The 24358-nt window shown below is 41.2% G+C and overlaps 1 protein-coding gene across 2 annotated transcripts in view; it reads right to left on the bottom strand.

Annotated features, from left to right (window-relative positions):
* Nucleotides 1–4539: 4539 nt before the first annotated feature.
* Iars1 (isoleucyl-tRNA synthetase 1) overlaps nt 4540–24358 on the bottom strand; it is a 62736-nt gene continuing 42917 nt past the window's right edge. For both annotated transcript variants that reach the window (XM_090329937.1, XM_090329938.1), the window contains 13 exons: nt 22918–22995; nt 21066–21187; nt 20602–20704; nt 20270–20353; nt 18578–18752; nt 17569–17681; nt 16219–16314; nt 13902–14069; nt 11835–11940; nt 9211–9336; nt 8316–8459; nt 7278–7430; nt 4540–5157 (listed from right to left, as the gene is read on the bottom strand). In XM_090329937.1, the coding sequence (XP_090186063.1) occupies nt 5075–5157; nt 7278–7430; nt 8316–8459; nt 9211–9336; nt 11835–11940; nt 13902–14069; nt 16219–16314; nt 17569–17681; nt 18578–18752; nt 20270–20353; nt 20602–20704; nt 21066–21187; nt 22918–22995 (1551 nt within the window). In that variant the 3' untranslated portion in view covers nt 4540–5074. The remainder of the gene's footprint in view (nt 5158–7277; nt 7431–8315; nt 8460–9210; nt 9337–11834; nt 11941–13901; nt 14070–16218; nt 16315–17568; nt 17682–18577; nt 18753–20269; nt 20354–20601; nt 20705–21065; nt 21188–22917; nt 22996–24358) is intronic.

Genomic DNA, 24358 nt, shown 5'->3' with positions numbered 1-24358 from the left:
AACCACAGCTCCACTCCTAGCTTTTTGGTGCAATTGGAGATTAAGAGTCTATGGACTTCCCTGCTGGGCTGCCTCCAAACCACAATCCTCAGATCGCAACTTCCTAGGATCACAGGCATAAACCACTAGTGCTTGTCTTGTCTTGTGAGCTTTGAAATCTAGGTACTTGAGGGAAAAAAAAGTATCTGCCTATCCCACTCCTTTGAGAATGAATTATATGGGGAAACATATTTACTAATCAGCTGAGCCCGAGATTCTGAAGACCTTCAACGTCTTTCCTAGGAATGTATCTTCTCTGGACTTGGAATTTCCTATATAAACCATATATTTGGTTAGGGAACTGTTATTGTACCACTTTGTGTCTGCCTGAGGCACTACACAGGCCCTTGCCCTGCAACAAGAACTCTGCACTCAATTGTCTGTCACTCAGGCAACCGAAATAGGATCCTGTTACTGTCAGTGCTCAAAAAAGAAAAAAAAGACAACCTTCAAACAGTGCATTTGTAAACCATCCTATTGTCTTCTTTCTGAGGGAAGCTGCAATTTGTGAGTTTTTAATCAGGATTAAGCTACATTGTGCTGGGTGCCAGTGGCTGATACTTGTAACCTTAGTAACTCAGGAGGCTGAGCTCTGAGGCTCTAAGTTCAAAGCCAGCATAGACAGAAAATTCCAGGACTCTTATCTCCAATTAAACACTTCCCCCACCCCCACCCCCTAAATCACCACCACCAACCAAACCCAAAGTAGAGATGTGGTTCATGTATAGAATGCCATGCTTTGAGGAAAAAAAATGTAAAGGAGGGGTTGGAAATGTGTCTTAGTTATAGAGTGCTTGCCAAGCATGGCTTGAAGCCCTGGGTTTGCGTCCTTAAGTACCACAAACAGAAAAAGGCAGAAGTGGCGCTGTGGCTCAAGTGGTGGAGTGCTAGCCTTGAGCAGAAAGAGGCTCAGGAACAGAGCCCAAGCTGAGTTCAAGCCCTAGGTCCACTGCACTTGCAGGTGTACACACACACACACACACACACAAACACGATTATGTTACAATATGCTTAGTACTGAAAGGTGTTAATAGATGAAAAAACTGCAACCCACTGACTTACTTGGTTTTGCCTCATCTGGGGATGCTGTGACCTCTTAATGGTTTCAGTTCTTTATAGTCTCCATAGACTTCCTGCTGTCATTCTGATGCCATTGTGTGCAGGTGTGTGTTTGCCAGTCCTGGGGCTTGAACTTAGGGCCCAGGCACTTTATGCTCAAGGCTAGCACTCTGCCACTTGAGCCACAGCAGCACTTCTGGCTTTTTCTGAGTATGTGCTGCTGAAGAATCAAACCCAGGGCTTCATGCATGCTGGTGAGCACTCTACCTCTAGGCTATGCTCAAGACATGTGTGTGTTTCTTGAATACTTCCTCACTTCTTGGCACCATATGTGCTTCCACCTTTTATGTATTTCTCAACACTAGCTTTCGAATCAACTATTCTTTCCATGAAACCCTGGTTCTTTTAGTAAGAGAATGGTATTAGCAAGCTTCAGGCAGGTTTACTACAGTATGGTACAGCACATTTCCAACAGCTCTGTGCAAAGAGCACTTGCAAGAACAAAATTTTAACATGTTAACTATGTCCAAAAATGTCTTTAGTCTACTTTTACAGTTATTAGTATGGTTAGTTTAGCTAACTTAAAATGTTAAAAAAAAATGTAAGATTCTAACTCTATGTTGCTGTGGAGAAATCAGTTCCTTACTAATCTTTTGCATATATATATATTTTTTTGCTAATCCTGGGCTTGAGCTCAGGGCCTCAGCACCATTCCAACTTTTGTCTATGTATGCGGTACCAACAAATGGAACCTAGGTCTTCGTGCATGCTAGGCAAGCATTCTACCACTAGGCCAAACTCCTGGCCCCTGCATATATAATTTCCCCTTTAGAAACTTGAAATTTCCATTAGAAGCTTTGGAGTGGTATGTGTGTGTGTGTATATATATATATATATATATATATATATATACATATATATATATATGTCTGGCTAGTATTAGAATTTATTTCATGCATTGTGCTAAGCAATTAAAAATATTTCTAACCTGGTTACTTCTAGTTTAATTTCCACAAAATGTTTGCATTATCATTTCCTTTTTCTCCCCAGTTTTTTTTTTTCTGGAGTTCTTTTAATATTGCACTTCTTTTTCTTGTCAGTCCTGAGATGGGCTTTTTTTCTCAAGGCTAATGGTCTCCCACTTGAGCCATCATACGACTTCCAGCTTTTTTCTATGTATGTGGTACCAAGGAATCGAATCTGTGCCTTCATGCATGCTAGGCAAGCACTCTACTAGGCCAAACTCCTGGCCCCATTATTGGATTTTTTTAGACTCAATAATTGTCATTTCTCCTCTTCTTATTTTTTAATTGGAAAAATTCCCCAACATTACTTTCCAAAGATTCTGTTGAGTCTTTTTTCTTTTTGTGCAGGCACTGGGGATTGAACTTGGGGCCTCAAGCACTTTCAACAAAGCTAGTGGCCTACCACATTGAGCCATCCCTCCACTTGTGGCTTTTTGCTGATTGAGAGGAGATGAGAGCCTCATAGCTGTTTTTTTGGCCCAGGATGACAGTAGCTAGTATTACAGGCATGTGCCACTAGCATCCAGCTCTCAATGCTGAGTACTTCATTTTGCTCTGTGATCTGGAACTATTTCACTTCAGATTTCCATGTTTTACAGCATCTTGCCTTTATCTTATAGTCTTGCTGTTCACATTTAAAGATACTGTTTCTCGTTGTTTGATTTCTCTCAGAAGCTTTGCTTTTGGTTTGTGTTCTTTCCTCCGTGTTAGAGGCTTCAACTGATGTCAGGTGAGTAACAGTGGGTGACTGCTATAGTTGGAATCTTAAGTACCTTCCAAATGCCCACGTGTTAAAAGCCTACTTTCCAGCTTGGTGTTATTGGAGTGGCTCATGGGGCATGTGTGTGTGTCTTGAATTCAGGGCCTGGTTGATACCCCTTAGATTTTGCTCAAGGCTAAGGCTCTACCACTTCAGCCACACTTCCACTTCTGGCTTTTTTGCTCTTTCTTTTCTTTTTTCTTTTTTTATATGGTTAAATGAGTAGAAAAAGAGTATCACAGACGTGCTGGTTTCAAGCTGCGATGCTCAGATTTCTGGATCCCGAGTAGCTAGGATTATAGGCATGAGCTACTAGTGCTGGGCCAACACTTAAATATGATTTAGTGTAGACAGGGGAGAAGAGGACCCCAATGAGAATGGATGTTTTTGGAAACACCCCAATAGGTACATCCAACTGTGCTTCACTAATTTCCTAGGCATTTAACCCAATAGAGTTGACAATCAAAATCGACCACTACACCATTTATAAAGTACCTTTCAGTAAGGATTCCGAGCCCTTGAAAATTATTTAATCTAAGGGTCGAGTTGAGAACTCCAAACTTGCAAATAATAGTTTTGATCTCATTTTGATCTGGTACCAATGCCAGTCACTCTATTATCCTTCTACAGGCTAAACCTTCACATGTAAAGTGGCCAGTGCTGTCGAGCAGAGTGGTAACGGGGAGACCTGAAGTGTTCACTGCGTCTTCCTTAAGTGTATGCCTCATCTTCATCCAGACAGCAGCTGGTGCAGAGGATTCTGATCCTATGCTTCTCAATTCCTCAACTGCTTGTTTACGATTGTCCAGGTTTGCTTGGACTTATTTAATACCTATCTATCTGCTTTCCAATTCTCCCAAATCTGGCTACTGTTTTTCTTCATTTCTCCATTTGTGGGCTTGTGTTTGGGTACACAGAGGAACACCATTCAGATCAGATCATTCTTCAAAAGAGTGTGAAGTGGATATCAATTCTACTCTTAGATATACAGAGGCCAAAGACACAAATCCTCTTGGCTGATCCTGGATGCTGATCAAAGCAAGAACATAAGGTTAAGCCAATCATTGTTCTGAAACTAATAGGATACTTATCTGGAGACTCCACTGGCCCCACCAAGTTAGTTTCAGAGTTTCGCTGTAGTCTACAGTTTTTCTAAATAATCTTCTTGCCTTTCTCCTGTCAAACCCACATTGCTGCCTAATGGGATCTCTACCTATGCCTGTTTCCTCATTCCCTTACCTGGCATAGCTAATTTTGCCTTGGCATCTGTTTTTCTGAGGACCCAAGGGAAGGACTATTGGTTTTAACAGATTATCTTAATATATGACACAATTAATGCTTCAAGTTTCATTAAACCGTGGAAAAATGACAAACACACATATATGGCTGAGAGTTTGCTATTGTTTTGATTTGCTGAGATCTAAAATATTCCATTAAATAACTCAGGAAAATCCAGGTAGCAGAAATATATAATAAGTTCATTTCTTTAAGAGATTTCAGGGAGTGGAACTGTAACTCAAAGTAGTAGAGCACTAGCCTTGAGCAGAGAAGACCAGGGATAGCACCCAACCTCTGAGTTCAAACCCCACAATTGACAAACAAATAAAACAATAAAAGGAGTTAACTATTCTTTAGCTGGGTGTTGGTGGCTCATGGCTACTCAGGAGGCTGAGATCTGAGGATCCTGGTTCAAAGCCATTCTGGTCAGGAAAGTCTGTGACATATCTCCAATTAGCTACCAGAAAAACAGAAGTGGTTCTATGACTCCAAGTAGTAGAGTACTGGCCTTGAGCAGAAAAGTCAGGGACAGTGCCCAGGCCCTGAGTTCAAGCCTCACAAACAACAACCACTAAAAAAGAGAGGGGGGAGGAGAGAGAGAGATTTCAAATTGGCTTTAGAAGTCCATAAAATGATAAACATATATATTATGCCATTTAAATCACATCTACTGTCTGTGCTTAAGAACTTAAGTACAGAAATTGTGGTGCTGAGGTAACAGTATAAACTTCTCCCAACAGGACTGCATAGGTATTTAAGGTTAAGTGTGAACATTATTTAAGGTTTCAAGTCACTTAATCCCATTTCAGTTTCAGGCCAAAAGGAGCATATACATCATACACCAAAGGAAGTATCTTTAGTGAGTCCATGTGTATGCATGTGTAAAGGAATGGGTGTTGATTGCACAGTATTATTAGCTCTCTGCAGTTGTTGGTAACACAGAAACATACACAGTCTTCATATTCAAAGTCTTCAAGGGGATATCTTCTGTGATTTCTAGAATGGAAAGGAAAAGATTTCATATGTATACATACATAAACAAATTGACTAAAGGATGGTATTCTCAGAGTAGGAGCCCAATGGTGTAACTCCTCTAAATAGCTAACAAATACTTTAATACTAATCAAGACGCACTGTACTCATAATCTGACCTGAGCAATTACAACCCTTAAAAAAAATAAATGTTTGCCAAGCATCGATGGCTCATGCCTATAATCCTAGCCACCATTGTGCATATACAAATACATATATATATATATTTTTTAAATGTTAACTGTGTAATAAACAATTTATTAAAATAGGTCTTCCTCTTGTCCCAGCTCTGAGGGAAATCTCAAAATTCTTGGAATTCTCTGATAGGAGTGCCTTTGTACTTTATATACACATGATAATTTATGATATTGAGAGGACTCACAGTAGACTCAGCCATACTAGGACTAACTATGACACAGGTTGGGGACTTGCGATCACATATAACAGTTGAGACAGGAAATAGCTATATGGGCAGTAACTCAATCATGTTTACATTAAGAAATCTCTAAAAATTTTGGACACAAAGACTTCTCACCTTGGTAATGACTTGTATGCTGTCACATTATGAAGGCTGACAGGGAGTGATGCTATTAAGAAAGGATGACTTGCAGCCCCTCATCTGTCTATTCTCCAGATTCTGCCCTTTCTATCTTTCTTTGTCTGGTTCCAATTGTTACCCTTCTCCTATAATAAATCTCTCTGTGTTAATAATACCTTTCAGTGATTTTTGTCTTTTCAGCAAATTACTGAATCTGAGGGTTCAAAAAGCCTTACAGGGGGCTGGGAGTTTGGCCTAGTGCTAGAGTGCTTGCCTAGCATGCACGAAGACCCGGGTTCAATTCCTCGTTACCACATACATAGAAAAAAAAGCCAGAAGTGGAGCTGTGGCTCAAGTAGTAGAGCTCTAGCCCAAGAAGCCCAAGGACAGTACTTAGTCCCGAGTTCAAGGCCCAGGACTGGCACAAAGAAAAAAAAAAAAGCCTTACAGTTGTAGATGTTATCAGAAGTAATAACAATATTTTTTTCTTTTTTAGTGCTGATGCTGGGACCTGAATTTAGGGCCCGAGGCTGTCTTGGAGCTTTTTTTGCTCAAGGCTAGCACTCTACCACTTGAGCAACACCTCCATTTAGTGAAAGCCTAAATGGAGCTGTTAATTAAAGATGAGTCTCAAGCACTTTTCTGCTCAGTCTGGCTTCCAACTCCATTCTCAGATATTAGCCTTCTGAGTGGCAAGGATAACAGGCACAAGCCACCAGTGCCTGGATAAAAGTGATGAGAATCTTGTCTAAATTCTTCCATCATAATTGAACCTAACTCTGTACTTGGAGTTACAGGGAAGTAGAGGAAGAGATCCCACAAAGGAGAGCTGTTTAGGGAAGCAATTCCAGTGGTCTCAATGGTAAAGTGAACCGGATGAACACACAGGATTATACAATGGAACTCAGAATAATGTCTATAAGGAAGTTGACTGGACAGCCAGGAAAGGAGGCTGGGAGATGTGAAGGAGCAGAAGGAAATTACAGACAGTGGCTTGTGTTGGCCACTTTCCTGAGTTTCTGTTCTTATCATTACTGGATGTGAAATATGTCAACTGCTAATCTAGTTCTTCTTATAATGTGCCCCGATAAAGCAATACACGTGAGTGTGCTTTATATACCTAAGAAAAGGGTAATTTGATTGTAATGTTAGTTGTAAGTTTCTTTCAGGCTGTTATTTTACATTATAGTAATCTTGGTTTGGGGGAAAGAATAAATTTAAGGGTGGACAAATATGCTTATTTATCTAAAAATATTTTAGGTTATTTACAAAACAAAAAGAATCATGTACTTTCATTATTATTTATTCCCTCCTTCTCTCCTATCCTCCCTTCCCTCTTTCCCACCCTCTATGTCTTTTTAATGGCATTAAGGATCGAACCAAAGGACTTGCACATGCTAGGCAAGTCTTCTACCACTGAGCTACAATATGCCCTTAAGTATTATTTGAAAAAATGTTATTACCTCTTACATACACATCTACGAATAGTTAACAGTATCAAAATCTACCTTCAATGAAAACACAATCTAGTCAATAATCTACTCACCCTGTGTTTGAGCCTCATTCAGAAAAAGCTTGAGCTTCCTGCTTCGAAGGCCAAACACCTTGGCTGCTTCATGCAGAAGACCTTGATGAGTGAGTCCATTCTGCCCAAGTGGGTTTTCAAGCAGGAGAGTGCCCACTGTTCCCATTAAACATTCTACAGAAGAAAGAACAAAGGAGATTAATTCCTGAGGGTGAACCCTACAGCAGAGGAGATAGCAGACAGATCTGCCGGGCTATGTAAGAAGCTTCAAAGCCTCTGCTGGGCACAGAAGTGGGAGTTTGACAGCTGGAAGTATAGTCTACATAGAAATAGCCTTCAACAGTTCACAGAACTAAAGAGAAAGGCAAAAAGAAAAAAAATAACTTTCTAGCACCTTGGGGACCAGTCAGGTTAATAAGATTTCAGTAAAAAAGTATACAATAAACATTCTAAATTATCACAATAAAAGATACAAAGCTAATCTGTTAAGGTCTAGATGTGTATCAGCTTCCAGAACATTTTCCAAGGAAAAAGAATAAGGGACTGCTCACGCCTGTAATACTAGCTATTTAGGAGGGTAATATCTGAGGATCATGGTTCAAAGCCAGCCCAGGAATAAGAGTCCAAGAGATACTTATTCCCAATTAACCACCAGAAAACTGGAAGTGACACTGTGGCTAAAGGGACAGGGTGGTAGCCTTGAGCTGAAAAGCTTAGGCCCAGAATTCAAGTCCCAAGTCCCACAACCAACAGCAGCAACAACAACCAAAAAAAAAAGAAGAAAGAAAGAAAGACTACATCTAACCAGGTACTGGTAGCTTGTGCCTACAATCCCAGATACTCAAGCAGCTCAGATCTGAGAATCATGCTTCAAAGCTGGCCCAGGCAGAAAAGCCCATAAGATTCTTATCTCCAATTAACCACCAAAAAGCTAGATGTGGAGCTATAGTTCAAGTGACCCAAAAAGCTCAAGCACTAGGACTAGCAATAAGAAAATAAAAAGAAAACTCTGTCAAACATTCTAATCACCTTAGCGTGGATCGCTGGGGGAGGACATACCTTGTGGCCTCGCATTGAGGAGCTGCAGATTGACATACTGACAAAGAAGGCTGCTAGGACTGTTGGCGGGAGAGGGAGCTGATCCTGTAGTCACACAAAGTGTTTTTCCACTAAGATTCAGTAGGTCAGTCTGGTTTTGTATTTCTAAAAGGAACAATAACAATGTTGAAGCCATTTACTTTTTCCTACTTCATTATTAGATTATTATTTTTTTTTCCAGTCCTGGGCTTGAGCTCAGGGCCTGAGCACTGTCCTTGGGCTTTCTCAAGGCTAGAGCTCTACCACTCGAGCCTCAGTACCACTTCTGGCTTTTTTCTATGTATGCGGTATGGAGGAATTGAACCTGGGCCTTCATGCATGTTAGGCAAGCACTCACTCTACTACTAGGCCAAATTCCTGGCCCTAAAATACCTTTTTAAAGTGATTCCTTATCTAATAAACCACTCTTTAATGATATCCAGGTTTAATTTGTTGGGGGGAGAGGGATGTTGGGGACTGAGCCTGGGGCCTTGTGAATGCTAGATACATATTCTACAACTAAACATTCATCCTGTATATAGTAGGAAATTGAAATGCTACAGGATAAATGGCATGGTATACATAACTAAAAAAACTCTAGTGCCTGAGTTTAATAAGATTCAGCCATTATGTGTAAATAAAGCTATAAGTCATCAGGGAGGACTCTGAATTGTGTCATACAGAAGTAGGGTAAAATGGAAAATTTGCTTTGTGCTAAAGTCCAAGGCTTTTTATCCGAGTATTCAGTGAGGAGGCAAAAAGAGACATAGGATAGGTGTTGCAGGAGAGCTACCGCTGCCTCAGAATGCAATGGTTTCATAGCACAACTGAAGAAAAGAAATGAGGACCTTCAGACAACTCTGTACTTCCCACATACCTGAGTTACCACAGAAGACAGCCAGATCTGCATTTTTAAGACCAAAAATGCTAGTAACAATATTCTTTAGCTTTAAAAGGTCCAATCTGTTTTCACCTTTTGGATTTTCCAAAAGCAATACTCCACCTAAAAACAAGATAAAACAAAATAACATACATAGACACACACACAAAATAAGATCACATTAAATAAAATTTAAAATCCAATAAATACATTTTCTTGAGCAAATGTTAAATTTGAGGAAAAAGTCAATGGCTACAAAGGGGTTTCAAACCCTTTTCCCTCCCCAAGAGTAATATATAATAATACATATTTGGCAATATATATTTTGGCAATTCTCAGAAGGTAGGGTTGAGAGCTGTCTGCTAATAAGTAATTTGTTGTTACCTTTTCATAGATTTAAATCTCTGCCCATTTTACATTTTGTGCCATTTGTAAGCCTCCATGGTACAGTGGTTAAAAAGATTATCTAAGGGGTTGGGGTTTGGCCTAGTGGTAAACTGCTTGCCTAGCACACATGAAGACCCGGGTTCAATTCCTTGGTACCACATACATAAAAAAAAAGCCAGAAGTGGTAGAGCTCTAGCCTTGAGAAAGCCCAAGGACAGTGCTCAGGCCCTAAGCTCAAGCATGGGACTGGCAAAAAAAAAAAAAAAATATCTAAGGGCTGAAGGCATGGCTCAAGTGGTAGAAGATCAACAACTAAGCAGACCTAGCAAGCATGAGTTCCTATGTTCAAAACACAATACTAGAAAAATACCCAGTCAGAATAAAAGTCTGTGAGACACTAGCTCAGAAATAAAAGACCAAGAAAAACACAAACAAAAAAACCCCCCAAAAACAAAACTTGACTGGAAGCTTAGGTGTTATCAGACCAACTAAGTGAATAAGTCAAACGAGTGTCAGTTTCCTGGAGCGCAAGTTTTGGGAATGTATTAAAAACAAACAAACAAACAAACCCATAGTGGCCTTTCTTTAAAATGTTGTATGTACTAGGACTTGAATGGCAGGCCTTATACTGTTCGTCAGGTCAGCGTATCCACTCCTCCAACCCACCATTGCCTAGCATCCTAACTATGATACAGGCTTTCTGCTTGGTCTGTGCTGTGGGTGGGTGGGTGGTGGCGGCGGTCACCTTCCCCGTGTCACTGATACCTCCTATGGAGTCTGGCTAAAACAGAACAATAATTATCTACAACTTCTGAGAGAATAAAATGAGGAAGCCATTCATCTCCTGATTCTTTGTTTAAAGAGGTTTTCAGCTATTGAAGATCAAGGTTTATGACAAAGAAAATTGTGTGAATTCATTGCTCTTATGTTTCTTGGTTTCCAGGTGGAAGTGGGGATGTTTACTTCCTTCTTTGGTATAAAATGTGCAAGGGTGTTAGTTTTTATACTGAATGTATAGGGTATTTGTTTTTGTATAGAATGTAAAGGTTTAGAGCCAGGAGTTTGGCCTACTGGTAGAGTGCTTGCCTAGCATGCACGAACACCCGTTGTTTGATTCCTTGGTACAACGTACATAGAAAAGCTGGAAGTAGAGGGTGCTGTGTGTTAAGTGGTAGACAGCTAGCCTTGAGAAAGCCCAAGGATATCACTCAGACCCTGACTTCAAGCCCCAGGACTGGCCAAAAACAAACACTCCCCCACACTGCCCTGCCCCAGAATGTACAGGTTTATTTGCTTTGGTATGGAAGGTATGGGTGTGTCAGTTGTCAGCATCTCATGCCTATAAATCTAGCTACTCAAGGCTGAGATCTAAAGATTGTGGTCCAAAGCCAGTCCAGGCAGGAAAGTCCATGAGACTTTTCTTTTCTCTCTCTTTTTTTTTGTTTCCCATCTGGGACTTGAACTCAGGGCTTAGGCACTGTAACTGAGCTTCTTTTGCTTGAGACTAGCATTCTATCACTTGAACCCAGTGCCACTTCTGGCCTTTTCTGTTTATGTGGAACTAAGGAATCAAACCCAGGGCTACATGCATGCTAGGCATGCACTCTACCACTAAACCATATTCCTAGCTCCTTGTGACTTATCTCAATTTAACCACCGAAAAAATTGCAAGTGGCACTGGGGCTTAAAGTGGTAGAGTGCAAGCCTTACACAAAAAAGCATGGGATAGGACAAAGCCCTGATTTCAAGCCCAACAACCAGGGGCAGGGGGGGGGGGGTGGGGGGGGAGGGAAAGGAAGGGGAAGAAAAAAAGAAGGTAGGGTGTTTAGATGTACTTAGAAGCAGAGGAAAGCAGACCTCTCCATACTCTCATATGTCACTAACATTTATTTGCATAGCAAAAGAAAATGTTATCCAATTTTGAAAACTTTCTTATGACAGTACTTTCCACAGATTTAACTATAACAAAACACAACAACAAAACAAACAAAAACTGAGTGCCAGTGTCTCACATCTATAAGCCTAGCTACTAAGGAAGCTGAGGTGTGAGAATCATTAGAAGCCAGCTTGGGCAGACAAACTTGAGGAATTCCATCTTAATTAACCAGCAAAATGCAGGAATGGAGGTATGGCTCAAGTGATAAGAGAGCAGAATTAGTAGAAAAGTCACATAATATCATAAAGCCTGAATTTAAACCCTACTACTTAGGGGAGAAAAAGCCATCCATTCTTACCTTGTTCGTTGCCATTTGCACAAATGTTAAGATTGACATATGCACACGCAGGACCAGGCTGTGATGACCCTTGGGTGAGTGTAATTTCCAGGTCAGATCCCTTTAACTGAGCACATGAGAGGAAATGATTAAACGCACCGTGCTCCACCATAGAACAACATCCTGATTCCTAGTTGTTAGTATGAACAAATGATTTTAAAAGGCAAATGCTATACTTTATTATCCCCATTTCCCCCTCCATTTATTATCCTATTTTCTTAACAACGAAAACATTTTTTTCTGATTACATAATCAATATAATTTTATATATAAAAAAGTCAGCTAGGCCTGGTTGATTCCTCACATCTATAATCCTAGTAATTAGAATTAGTTGGATTATGGTTTGAGGCCAGTTCAGGCAAAAATCTTCATCTTCAGCTAATAAAACTTCATGTAGCAGCACAGACTTGTTGTCTTAACTACTTGAGAAACATAAATAAGAGACTGTAGTCCAGGCAGGCTTGAACAAAAATGTCATGAAAAAAAAAAGAAAAGAATAAAAGTTTGGGGGTGTGGCTCAAGTGGAAGGAGTGCTTGTTGAGTCTCAATATCCTGAGTTCAAACCCCGGTATTGACAAAAAGAGAACAAACAAGCAGGGTACTGGAGGCTCAGGCCAATAATCCAAGTTACTCAGGAGGCTGAGACCTGAGGATTATGGTTCAAGGCCAAGGCAGACAGGAAAGTCTGAGATTCTTATTGCCAATTAACCATCAAGGACAGTGCTTAGGCTGTGAGTTCAAGTCCCCAATATCACACAAAACAAACAAGGCTTGAATCGAGTAAACAATATACAAAACAAAAATGAAATTATACTGCATACCACTCCATTGAAAGGACAACCACTGGAAGTGGTGCTGTGGCTCAAATGGTAGAGCTAGCATTAAGCACTAAGAGGCTCAGGGACAGCGCTCAGGCTCTGGGTTCAATCCCTACAACTGACTAAAACAAATAAATAAATAGAAATATACTAGTCTGTCAGGTGAGGTGGCTCACGCCTGTAACCTTAGCTACTTAGGAGGCTGAGATCGAGGTTCAAAGCCAGCCCAGGCACTAAAGTTTAGTGCCTGTGAGACTCTTATCTCCAATTAATCACTAGAAAACTGAAGTGTTGCTGTGGCTCCAGGGGTAGGGTGGTAGCTTAGAGCTGAAGAGTTCAGGGACAATGCCCAGGCCCAGAGGTAGGATGGTAGTCTGGAGCTAAAGAGCTTAGGGACAGCACACAGGCCCAGAGTTCAAGCCCCACAACTGACAAAAAAAAAACAAACAAACCCCCAAAACCCCCAAAACCAAAAAAGAAATATACTAGTCTTAGTGGTAGAATGCTTGCCTAGCCTGCATAAAGTCCTCAATTCGATTCCTCAGTACCACATAAACAGAAAAGGCTGGAAGTGGTGGTCTGGCTCAAGTGGTAGAGTGCGACTCTTGAGCAATAAAAGCACAGGGATAGTGTCTAGGCCATTAGTTCAATCCCCAGGAATGGCCAAAGGGGGGGGAAAAAGGCAACCACTTTTAGCCTCTTTTCCCTACTATTCCAGGTAAAACAGGCATGAAATGGGAAAAAAATTATTCATATATTAGAGATAACCTCCTTCTGAATTATAGGCCAGTATCTTCCATGGCTTGGTATCAGATTTTCATAGTTATTTCTAAAATCCCTAGATATAACAATAGGAAGAGCTATCAGTTTTATGTACAAGCTACTATCAAAAAGTGAAATATTCCAAGCTGTTTGCTTTTAATAAACTTGACCAGATCCAATTTTTCTAGTTTTAGACAACACAGGCCCACCATACAGTCATTTTACTTCCTAGCACATCACATATGCTCTATTGGCCACCTTCACTATGAGAATTGTTTTAAGAATAGTTTTACCTTTCCTCACCTGGCCTTGACTTCCTCTCTGATTGAATACCTAGGCAATACTCTATAACGAGTAATATATCAATCTCAATGGCAGGCTAGAATAGCAAGAACTTAAAAGTGAGACCTTATCTGAAATTTAGTGGTCTAGCACATTCAGAACTCACCTGTGTTTTTTCTTGAATAAGAACTTTATCTGATCCAGGGGCTGGATATGGTTTCAAAGGAGCCTTTATGGTGGCAAATATGAAGTCTGTGTGGCTTTCAATAACATTATGCAGGTATCCTTCAGACTTATAATAAACTGTTACTTCATCAGTTGGAACCAGATTACACTGAAAAAGCATTTAGAAAAAAATTTAAAAGACTATAACATTTTTAGCTGGATGTCAGTGGCTCATGCCTGTAATCCTAGCTATTCAGAGGCTGAGATCTGAGGATCATAGTTCAAAGCCAGCCCAGGCATGAAAGTCTCATGTATAGCCAGGTAATTCATTAACAAAACAAAACAAAACAACCTATAGTAGCCAGGCACAGGTGGCTCCCACCTGTAATCCTAGCTACTCAGGAGGCTGAGATCTGAGGATCAAGGTTCAAAGCCAGCCCTGGCACAGAAGACAGTGAAACTCTTATCTCCAATTAATCTCTAGAAAACAGGAAGTGGGGCTGTGGTTCAGGGGTAGGGTGGTAGCCTTGAGTTGAAGAGCTCAGAGACAGCACCCAGGTCCAGAGTTCAAGCCCCAGGACCCACAAAAACAAAACCAAAAAACCAAAACACTTAATGTATAGCTGGGCACAGTGGCTCAATGCCTGTAACTCTATAGTTACTCAGGAGGCTAAAAGATTGGGAGGAAAAGTCAGCTGCTGGTAGCTTCCACTATAACCATAGCTACTCAGGAGACTGTGATCTGACAATTGTGATTCAAAGCCAGACTGGGTAGAAAATCTGAGACTCTGGGGCCGGGAGTTTGGCCTAGTGGTAGAGTGCCTGCCTAGCATGCACGGAGACCCAGGTTCGATTCCTCGGTACCACATATATAGAAAAAGCCAGAAGTGGTGCGGTGGCTCAGGGTAGAACACTAGCTTTGAGAAAGCCCAAGGTCAGTGCTCAGGCCCTGAGCTCAAGCCCAGGACTGGCAAAAAAAAAAAAAAAAAAAAAAAAAAAAAAAAAAAAAAAAAAGAAAATCTGAGACTCTCATCTCTAATTAACAATCAGAAAGTAGTGAGGTGTGGCTCAAAGTGGTAGATCACTAGCCTTGAACTAAAAATGCTCAGGGACAGAGCACAGGTACTGAGTTCAAGCCCCACAACCACCACCACCACCATCAACAGGTTGGAAAGATGAAGGTTGAAAGCCAACCTGGGCAAAATGCCATCCTTGTGAGATTCAACAAATAAAAACCGGGAATGGTGGTGTGCATTTATCACCCTAGCTAAGCCAGGAAGTATAAAAAGGAGGAACATGGTCCAAGCCAGCCTTGGTAAAAAGTTATATACTGTCTTAAAAAACAACCAAAGCAGTAAGAGCTTATGGCATGGCTCAAACAGTAAAATGCCTTGCCTCACAAGTATGAGGCCAAGTAAACACAGGTAATTCCAAAACAACAATCACAACTCCCCTGAAAACAAAACCAAAGCAAACCCCTCGAACTTAAGATACAGACAAAAGAACAGATCTTATGCTGAATAATCATGGAAGGGAGTACCTGTCAAGTACATTTTCAGGTGATCTGTGGTCTGCTTTGGGCTCTACTGATCAGCCTTGAGGGTGGAAGATAGGTCAGCTAACGTTTTCTGTTGTGAATGCTAAAATAAAGGAGTAACTAAAAGCCTATTCACAGGGTGCTCAGCTGGGACATGATGTAAAGTACTGTTATCTGTTGGAGTGGCATCCTTAGACCTTGACCCAATAGGTCTCTGACACTTCGTTTGGGGAAGATGCGTGGGGACTCCTCCTTATCATCAGTGTCTCCTGGAGTATGAGTTTCCCGACTCACCTGGTAGGTGTTTGGTGTCCCCTTTGCCTTCCAGACAGTGTTCAGATCTGCATATCTGTCTCCCCTGAGCTCAAAGCCCTCCCACATAGACTATACTATACCTATGCCTTCCACAGAGGCACCCAGTGTAATCCCTGATTAACCTCTGACACTCATCAGGGAGTTGCCAATACAGAAGGAAAGTTCTTCAAAGCACAAGGGAACTGAAAAGGTTGTCAGGAGGCTCAGAGTGAAAGCTTTAAAAGCTTGTGAAGAGGCACAAGTACAGAGTGAAAGCTTCTGGTCAGAGAAACAAAAGAAGTCATAACTAGCCTGTAAGTAAGTAGAGAGGAGAAGTGGCCGATTTTTCCTGCAGATTACTATCTAAACACAGATCAGTGAATCATTATAAATGACTAACCACCAGCTTCTCCCTTCTTTCCTAATAACCAAACCAAACAAACACAAATATTAAAACAGCAGCTTGTTCTTGAACTGACAAGCTGACCTTCTTGCGAAGTTTCTGGATGCGATTGATGACTTCCCGAGCCATGCCTTCATCTACCATTGACTGGTCTGGGGTGACATCTAACAGAACCAGAGCCTGTAGGAGGAACAGTGAGCACAATGATGATAAGATACAGGACATTTCTTTCAATCAAAATAAAATAGCATTTGGAAAATTCTTATTTGAAATTAAATTCAGCCAGATTCCAGTAGCTCATGCCTGTAATCCCAGTTACCCATGAGGCTGAGATAATTGTCTAAAGCTAACCCTGGGCAGGGAAGCCTATGAGACTCTCTTCTCCAATTAACCACCAAAAACCTGGAAGTAGAACTGTGGCTCAAGTGGTACAGCACTAATCTTGAGCAAAAAAAGCTCAGGCACAGGGGTTGAGAGTGTGGCTTACTGGTAGAGTGCAAGCTTGGCATATACGAAGCCCTGGTGCCATTCCTTGGCACCATATACACAGAAATGTGGTACTGTGGCTCAAGTGGTAGAGTGGTAGCCATGAGAAAGCTCAAGGACAGCGCCCTGGCCCTGAGTTCAAGCCCCAGGACTGGTGGGAAAAAAAAAGGAATAAACAAACTTCTTTAGACAGAGAATGTGTTGTGATCAATGAGGACTGCCTGTTCTCACTGCTGATAAGCATTCTCCCTAACTTCGTGAAGTTAAGCATGTCAGAATGCTATCCATAATCCAAATCCCATCCAGGAGATCTTCCTCCTTAAAGAGGTCTAGTCAGGACTAGAAGAAGACATTGTGTCCATCAGAATGAAAAAGTGTTTTAGAAATCATGTACTCAATCTATTCCCAGTATATTTCCTGACAATTATACCCTTTTAGCCCTAATTTTGGGACAGTGGCTTCTCTGAATTTATTTCTAATTGATAACTCATTGGGGAGAATATTTAAGATCTGGCTCCAGGATTGACTTGTTCACTGTACAAACTACACTTTAGATAGTTACTTGTAAATAAAAATCACATGCTTATTTAAACATTCACTTAAAAAATGCATATGTCAAAGCCTATGATAGAGAAGTTAAATGGGGCTTACACTCGCCCCGGGCACTGTCCTTGAGTTCTATAGCACTCTATCACTTGAGCCATAGCGCCACTTCCTGATTTCTGGTGGTTAAGAGTACTACAAACTTTTGTGCTCAGGCTCACTTTGAACCACGAACCTCAGATCTCAGCCTCCTGAGTAGCTAGGATTACAGTTGTGAGCTGGTGCCTAGCTAAAAAGAACCAATCTTAAATGAATAAATGCTTTATTTATTTTGAGACAAGCTATCAGCAGTTTGGAACAGTGCATGATCTCATGTCTTGGCAAAGAACCTTCTGAAAACAGTACCTGAGCATCTGAATGTGCTTCAAATTGTGCACCTCCATCTGTGCTTTGGTCAAAGGTGTACATGAGACGAATGTCTTCTTCATGTAATTCATGACCTTCCACAATAATGCTCCCTATAGGAAAAGCAGACACCGTGAGCTCCTATTCAAGTATCCCTCTATCACTGGTACTGTATTGTGTCCCCACCCCATTTTTGGTGGTACTGGGGGGCTGAACTCAGGGCTTATGCTCTACCATTTAATTTATATCCCTAGACTTCTTTTGTGTTCATTTTTCAGGTTAGGGGCCCATGATTTTGCCACAGCCTGGCTTCTGACATAATCTTCCTAATTAGAGACTCCATAGATGGGATGACAGGCTTGTGCCACCATGGCCAGTTTGTTTAAGATGTGGTCTTGCTATTTTTTTTTTTTTTTGCCTGGACTGACCATGAACTAAGATCTTTCCAATCTCTGTTTCTCAAATGGATGGAATTACAGCTATGAGCCATTGTATTCAGCCTTAGAAGCCAGAATTTTAACAATACATTATCACTAGGCTAGATATTAAAATGGCAGAGGGTGGGTACCTGTTTATGTCAGATGGTTGTGCTGGGCTTGAGGTCACATTTATCTTTTCCATAAGCAATCAGATTTATAAGTGTGTGTGTGTGTGTGTGTGTGTGTGTGTGTGTGTGTGTATCAGTCCAAAGGCTTGAACTCAGGGATAGATGCTGTCATGAGCTTTTGTGTTCAAGGTTAGCACTATACCACTTGAGCCACAGCTCCACGTCCACATTTTTTGGTGGTTAACTGGAGATAAGAGTTTCACGGACTTTCGCGCCTAGTTTGGCTTCAAAGCACAATTCTTAGATCTCAGCCTCCTGAGGAGGCTATGAACCTCTGGCGCCCAGCGATAGGAAAAAGGTTTTGATTACAGAAAGGATGTAATGCTACATGTGTAACAAGAGCCTCCATATGAATTATCCTTTGGCCCAAGAGAAGTGGGCCCTGTGTAAGCAGTCACCCACCACTCTTCTGGAACTCCTCCAGAGCCTCGCTGCTCAGCTGCTTGATGGCCATCATCACCGGTTTAAAGGCTCCCTTCAGACGCTTCCCAAGGACCATGTGATCTGGTTCTGCCCTTAGTCGAATGCCGTATTTGTTTTTATCAGTAGACAATGTAACTTTACGAACATTCAATTCCTAGAGGGAGTACCAATGAGAAAATAAAAGTATGAGAAATGAAAACATTTAACACAGAAACATGTACTTGAGTGTCCACAGAAGCACCACAGACAAAAAGCAGAGTCCATCAACTATGAATGAGTAAATGTACTTGGCATATTTATACAGTGATTACTTAACACCATAAAGGAATTATGCACTAATACATGCCACTAGGTGAATAAATGGTAGAAACACTATCCCTAGTGAAATAAGCCAGTGACAACAGATTATGAATTGTGATTTCATTTATATGAAATGTTCATACAAAACAGAGAAGCAAAAAAAGTTACGGCTGCCAGGGACTGATTTTTGTTTTTTGTTATTGATCAAAATCAAGGCTACACACTTCCTAGGCAAGTGCCTTGTCACTGAGCTACATCACAGTTTGTGAATGGTCAAATTTAAGGGGAGAATATATACTTGAAAATGTTCTGAACTTGTGATGACAGTTATTTAATTCGTTCAGGAACAGTGCCCAGGCCCTGAGCTCAAGTCTCATGACCAACAAAAAAAGTCTCTTATCAAGATCTATTGGCCTGGATACAGGCCTAGAAAGCTGTGAGTAGAGATCAAGATTCTATGCCAGACCAGGCAGAAAAAACTCAAGATACTCCATGACAGTGCAACTTGAGTGATGGCACATATCTGTCATTCCAGCTACAGTGGAAAGCACAAAATGAAGACAATTTGGTACAGGTGCAGGAAGCAACTCTACCTCAGAATCACTAGGACAAGCTAGGCGCTGGTGGCTCACACCTGCAATCCTAGCTACTAGGGGGCTGAAATTTGATGCTTATGGTTCAAAGCCAGTCTGAGCAGGTCCCCGTAAGACTCACTGCCAAAAAGTCAGAAGTAAAGCTGTGGCATGAACCATAGAGAGTCAGCCATGAACAAACAAAGTTAAGGGATAGCACTCAGGACTGGAGTTCAAAATCCAGTACCAGCACAATAAAAACAAAAATAAAAACAAACTTCACAGAGGAATGTTTATTGCAATGATCCTCTTAAAAATTTGTTTTCAGTGGGCCAGGCGCATGATCTAGTGGTAGAGTGCTTGCTTAGCATGTATAAAGACCCGAGTTCAATTCCTCCATACCACATACATTAAAACAAAACAAAACGCCAGAAGAAATGCTGTGGCTCAAGTGGTAGCCTTGAGAAAAGCCCAAGAAAGTGCTTAGGCCCTGAGTTCAAGCTCCAGGACTGGTAAAAAAAAGTTGTTATTAGCTGGGCGTGGTGGCTCGAGTCTGTAATCCTAGCTACTCAGGAGGCTAAGGTCTGAAGACTGCAGTTCAAAGCCTGGGGAATTAAAGTTCTCGAGACTCTTATCTCCAGTTAACCACCAGAAAACCAGAAATGGTACTGTGGCTCAAGGAGTAGGGCAGTAGCCTTGAGCTGAAAAGCTCAGGAACAGCACCCAGACCCAGAGTTCAAGCCCCAAGACTGACAAAAAAAAAAAAAAAAAAAAAAAAAAGACAAATTGTTTACCTTACCTCAATGATATACTTCTCCAAAGACTTGATATCCTTAAGAGCTTCTGCATCTTGATGGATAACAATAATTTCTTTCAAAGGATACTAGTAAGAAAAGGGAGAAAAAAGTTCACTAGGCAGCTAGTCCTCCAAATGGTAGAAAAAATGAGATATGATCTATTTATCTAAAACTCAAGTCTTAGCTGTTAAGCTAAACTAGTACATCAAATTATTCACACCTTCATTGCAGAAAAGGGGATGAAAAACCCCTCATAGCTGGGTACTCTATATTAACAAAGAATTCCTAAGACATAATCACTTTATGTCTATAAAACCAAAATAAAACATCAAACCTTTATTGGAATTGTCTTTCGGTCCCGGATCACTCGTCCAAGTTCAATGACAGACTGCATTCTAGACACAGCACCCTCAGTTTTCTTGTCAATCAGTTCCTCTCTGATTGGTAGAGGTAGGAATATAAAAGAGATGAGACTCAAAAGGTGAAACTCCAAAACAACAGTCTATGTGGAGAAGAAGGTGAGATGGGTTGGGTTGGCTACGTTTCCTGGTGAGCACTTGGGAAAGGACATCACTTGGGCTTGCCTTGGGGGACATACAAGTAAGTTCCCAAGGTACCCTAGGGGACAGTTGTTTTTTTCCCAAGAATCTCTCCTTATCATTTGCTAAGAAGGCATCATCCTGTAGCCTGAGGAGTAGCTTTGACAGCTTAGGTGGGATAAAGGGCATGGAGGGCTGAGCACCTACATGCAAACTCCTTTCTTATGGCCTATATAAAGGTTATCTGTTTGATTCCTACCTAACATGTGGCAGCATGAGGTAGTGAATGCTCAGTGTGTCCTTGTCCTGGACAGAAGCAGGGTCTATCAGCATCTTTAGATTCTGGTACATCAATTCAGTGAGAAATGGTGTGTAGGGAGCCTGCATGAAGACAGAGGACATCATGTCAGTCAGTTACACATCACCATCATCAGCTGATCTCATTTACACTCAAAAACTGAAAGTAAACATTTTAGAGAGTAACAGTAATATGTAGACGCTGATATAAAATTACCAAACATGCCTTCTGAAAGAAATGACTTCATATTTATGAAAAACAGTAGTAGGGCAATAGCTAGAGGATCCAAAATGTTATCTAGACTTTTGCTTGTCTAAACACTCCAATCTCCTGACCAAGCACCAATGAAGCCAGTATTTGTGAAGAACTGAATGCCAAACCCCAGAAACCTCATCTGTAATTGGGGGAAAATGTTATCTACCTCACAGGGCACAGAGCATGAGATTAGCATGGAAGGTTCAAGACCTTGCAGAAGGCAAATTCTCCTCTGAATGTGATGGAATTAACAGACAGCTTGTATAATACTAGCATAGCAAAACAGGATACAGGGGATTAAGTTGTCAAGTCTCTCTTTGTATATTGTATTGCTACCAGTTTGACAGATAGGAACTTGTTTAAACAATTACTTGCAAGGTAGGCACCAGGGACTCACACCTGTAATCCTTGCTATTCAGGAGGCTGAGATCTGAGAATCATGGTTTGTAACCAGCTAGGGAAGGAAAGACTGAAATTCAACTCTAATTAACCATCAAAAAGCAGGAATGCAAGTGGCAGAGAGCCAGCTTTGAGGAAAAAAACTAAGGGAGAACATCTAGGATCTAAGTTTAATTAAAACCTGGTATTGGCACCAAAAAAACACTAATTACATATGCTTTTTTGGGGGTATATGTGTGGGTGGCTAATTGGAGATAAGAAAATCACAGATACTGGGCCAGGAGTTTGGCCTAGTGGTTAAAGTGCTTGCCTAGTATGCATGAAGACCCGGGTTCGATTCCTCGGTACCACATACATAGAAAAAAAAAAAAAAAGCCAGAAGTGTTGCTGAGGCTCAAGAGCTAGAGCTCTAGCCTTGAGAAAGTCCAAGGACAGTGCTCAGGCCCTGAGCTCAAGCCCAGGACTGGCAAAAAAAAAAAAAAAAAAAAAAAAAAGAAAGAAAATCACAGATACTCTTTCCTGCCTGGGCTTGCTTTTAACTTCAAATCCTCAGATCAGTAGCTAGGATTATAGGTGTGAGCCACCTATGCCTGGCTTGCATGGTTTTTTTTCACCCCCCAATGCTGAGTTGAGAATGTTAGTTCGTGTGTGTGTGTGATGGGGCTTGAACTAGGCCTGGGAACTGTCACTGAGCTCTTCAGCTCAAGGCTACCACCCAACCTTTGAGCCAAGTTCAAGGGTTTCCTAGAGCTAATTGAAGATATGAGTCTCAGGTTCTTTTGTGCCTGGGCTGGCTTTAAACCTTAATCCTCTGATCTCAGCCTCCTGAGTAGCTAGGATTACAGGCGTGAGCCATCTTGCCCAGTGAGAACATTATTCTTGTTTAGTTAGATATATTAAGTTCAGGAACCTTCTGGTGACTTACAATTATGGAACCCACTTTTTCTAAACATAGATCCTTGTCTGAATGTGACTACACTGTTTGAAATAAAAATCGATGTTGGTTAGCCCTTACTTAATATGCATGAGCTGATAAAATTTTTGAAAAGGAACCAGTTATGAGCTATACAAAATGGATGTATGGATAACTACATCCAAAGGGCACTCACTGCAGGTATCCCCACAGCCCTAGTATTTCAGGAGGAGCCAAGTATCTCACCATCAGTCTGCACAGAGAAAACAGGACGCTGAACAAGGTCTCCAAGACTGTGACACAATCTTCCAATCCATTTTCACCCTAGCAAATGAAAAGACACAATCATTCAACTACTAAAAATTTAACTGCGGTAAAATGAATGTTAATTAGAATGTAACTCACAAAGCTAGGTGTTGGTGGCTCATGCCTATAATCCTAACTAATGAGGAGGCTGAAATCTGAGGATCATGGTTCAAGGCCAGCCTGGCCAGGAAAGTCTGTGAGATGCTTCTCTCCAATTAAGCACCAAATAAGCCAGAAGTGGAGCTGTGGCTCAAGTGATAGTGCACTAGACTTGAGGGAAAAAACAAAAAAAATCAGAGACAGCACCTAGGCTCTGAGTTCAAGGCCTTGGACCAGCACAAAAATCCTGCTAAACAAACAGAAGCAATTCACAGAGAGCCTGTAGCACTCAGACAAGGCAGGAGACTAAAGTAAGAAGAAATGGCAACTACCAGCTGCCTTGGATTGTGCTACATTGTAGGGCCTAAAGGAGTTCAAAAGGGAGGGTTGGGCAGATGTCTACTTTTTGCTAGAGTGTGGGCTAGGATGAGGATTCACCTATTTCTTCCACCTAACCTTGCTGAGATGAGACACATGTCAGCATCTTTTCATTATTTATTTGCCTGTAACCCTACTTTCTCAGGAGGCTGAGATCTGAAGATCATGGTTCAAAGCCATCATGGGCAGAACAGTCCTTTTGAGACTCTTATCTTCAATTAACCACTCAAAAACTGGAAGTGGTGCTGTAGCTAAAGTGGTAGAGTGCAAGCCTTGAACACAGAGGTTCAGGCACATCATCCAGACCCTGAGTTCAAGCCTCACAAGAGAAAAACAAAAACAGATGATCTTATTGTATGGGTTGGCCTTGAACTGTGATCCTTCCATTCTCAGCCTCCCAATTAATACCCAACTGTATTTTGTTTTTCTTTTTTTCTTTTTTCAAGTAGTACTGGGTTTTGAATGCAGGGCCTTATACTTGCTAGTCAGATACTCTACCATTTGACCCATACGCTCAGCCCTGTTTTGCTCTTAGTTTTTTTGGGGGGGTAGGGTTTCACAAAGTTTTCTCAGGACCAGCTTCACACCACAAACCTCTACCTATGTTTCCTGACTACTCAAGACAACAAGCAAGTATCACTTTTCCCAGCAATGTTGACTGAGATATGGCTGGCCTCAAACCACAATGCTATCCCAATCTTTGCCTCCTGGGTAGCTGAGATTTACAGGCGTGAATCACCATGTCTGGCCCCTTGATTTATTTTTTGGGATAGCATTTCGTGGTTTTGTCCAGGACTGGTCTTGAAAACTGGCAGATCCAGTCTTACGCTCTGCACATAAACTGGGACTGCAGGAATGAGCTACTGTACCCGGTCTCTCCTTGTTAGTTTACATGGAGTTAAGT

The sequence above is a fragment of the Megascapheus bottae genome, chromosome 3 (genome assembly GCF_031878675.1).
Source record: "Megascapheus bottae isolate mThoBot1 chromosome 3, mThoBot2.hap1, whole genome shotgun sequence".
Lineage (NCBI taxonomy): Eukaryota > Metazoa > Chordata > Mammalia > Rodentia > Geomyidae > Megascapheus > Megascapheus bottae.
The sequence above is the reverse complement of the archived record's forward strand: the minus strand, read 5'-3'. Positions and strand labels throughout refer to the sequence as shown.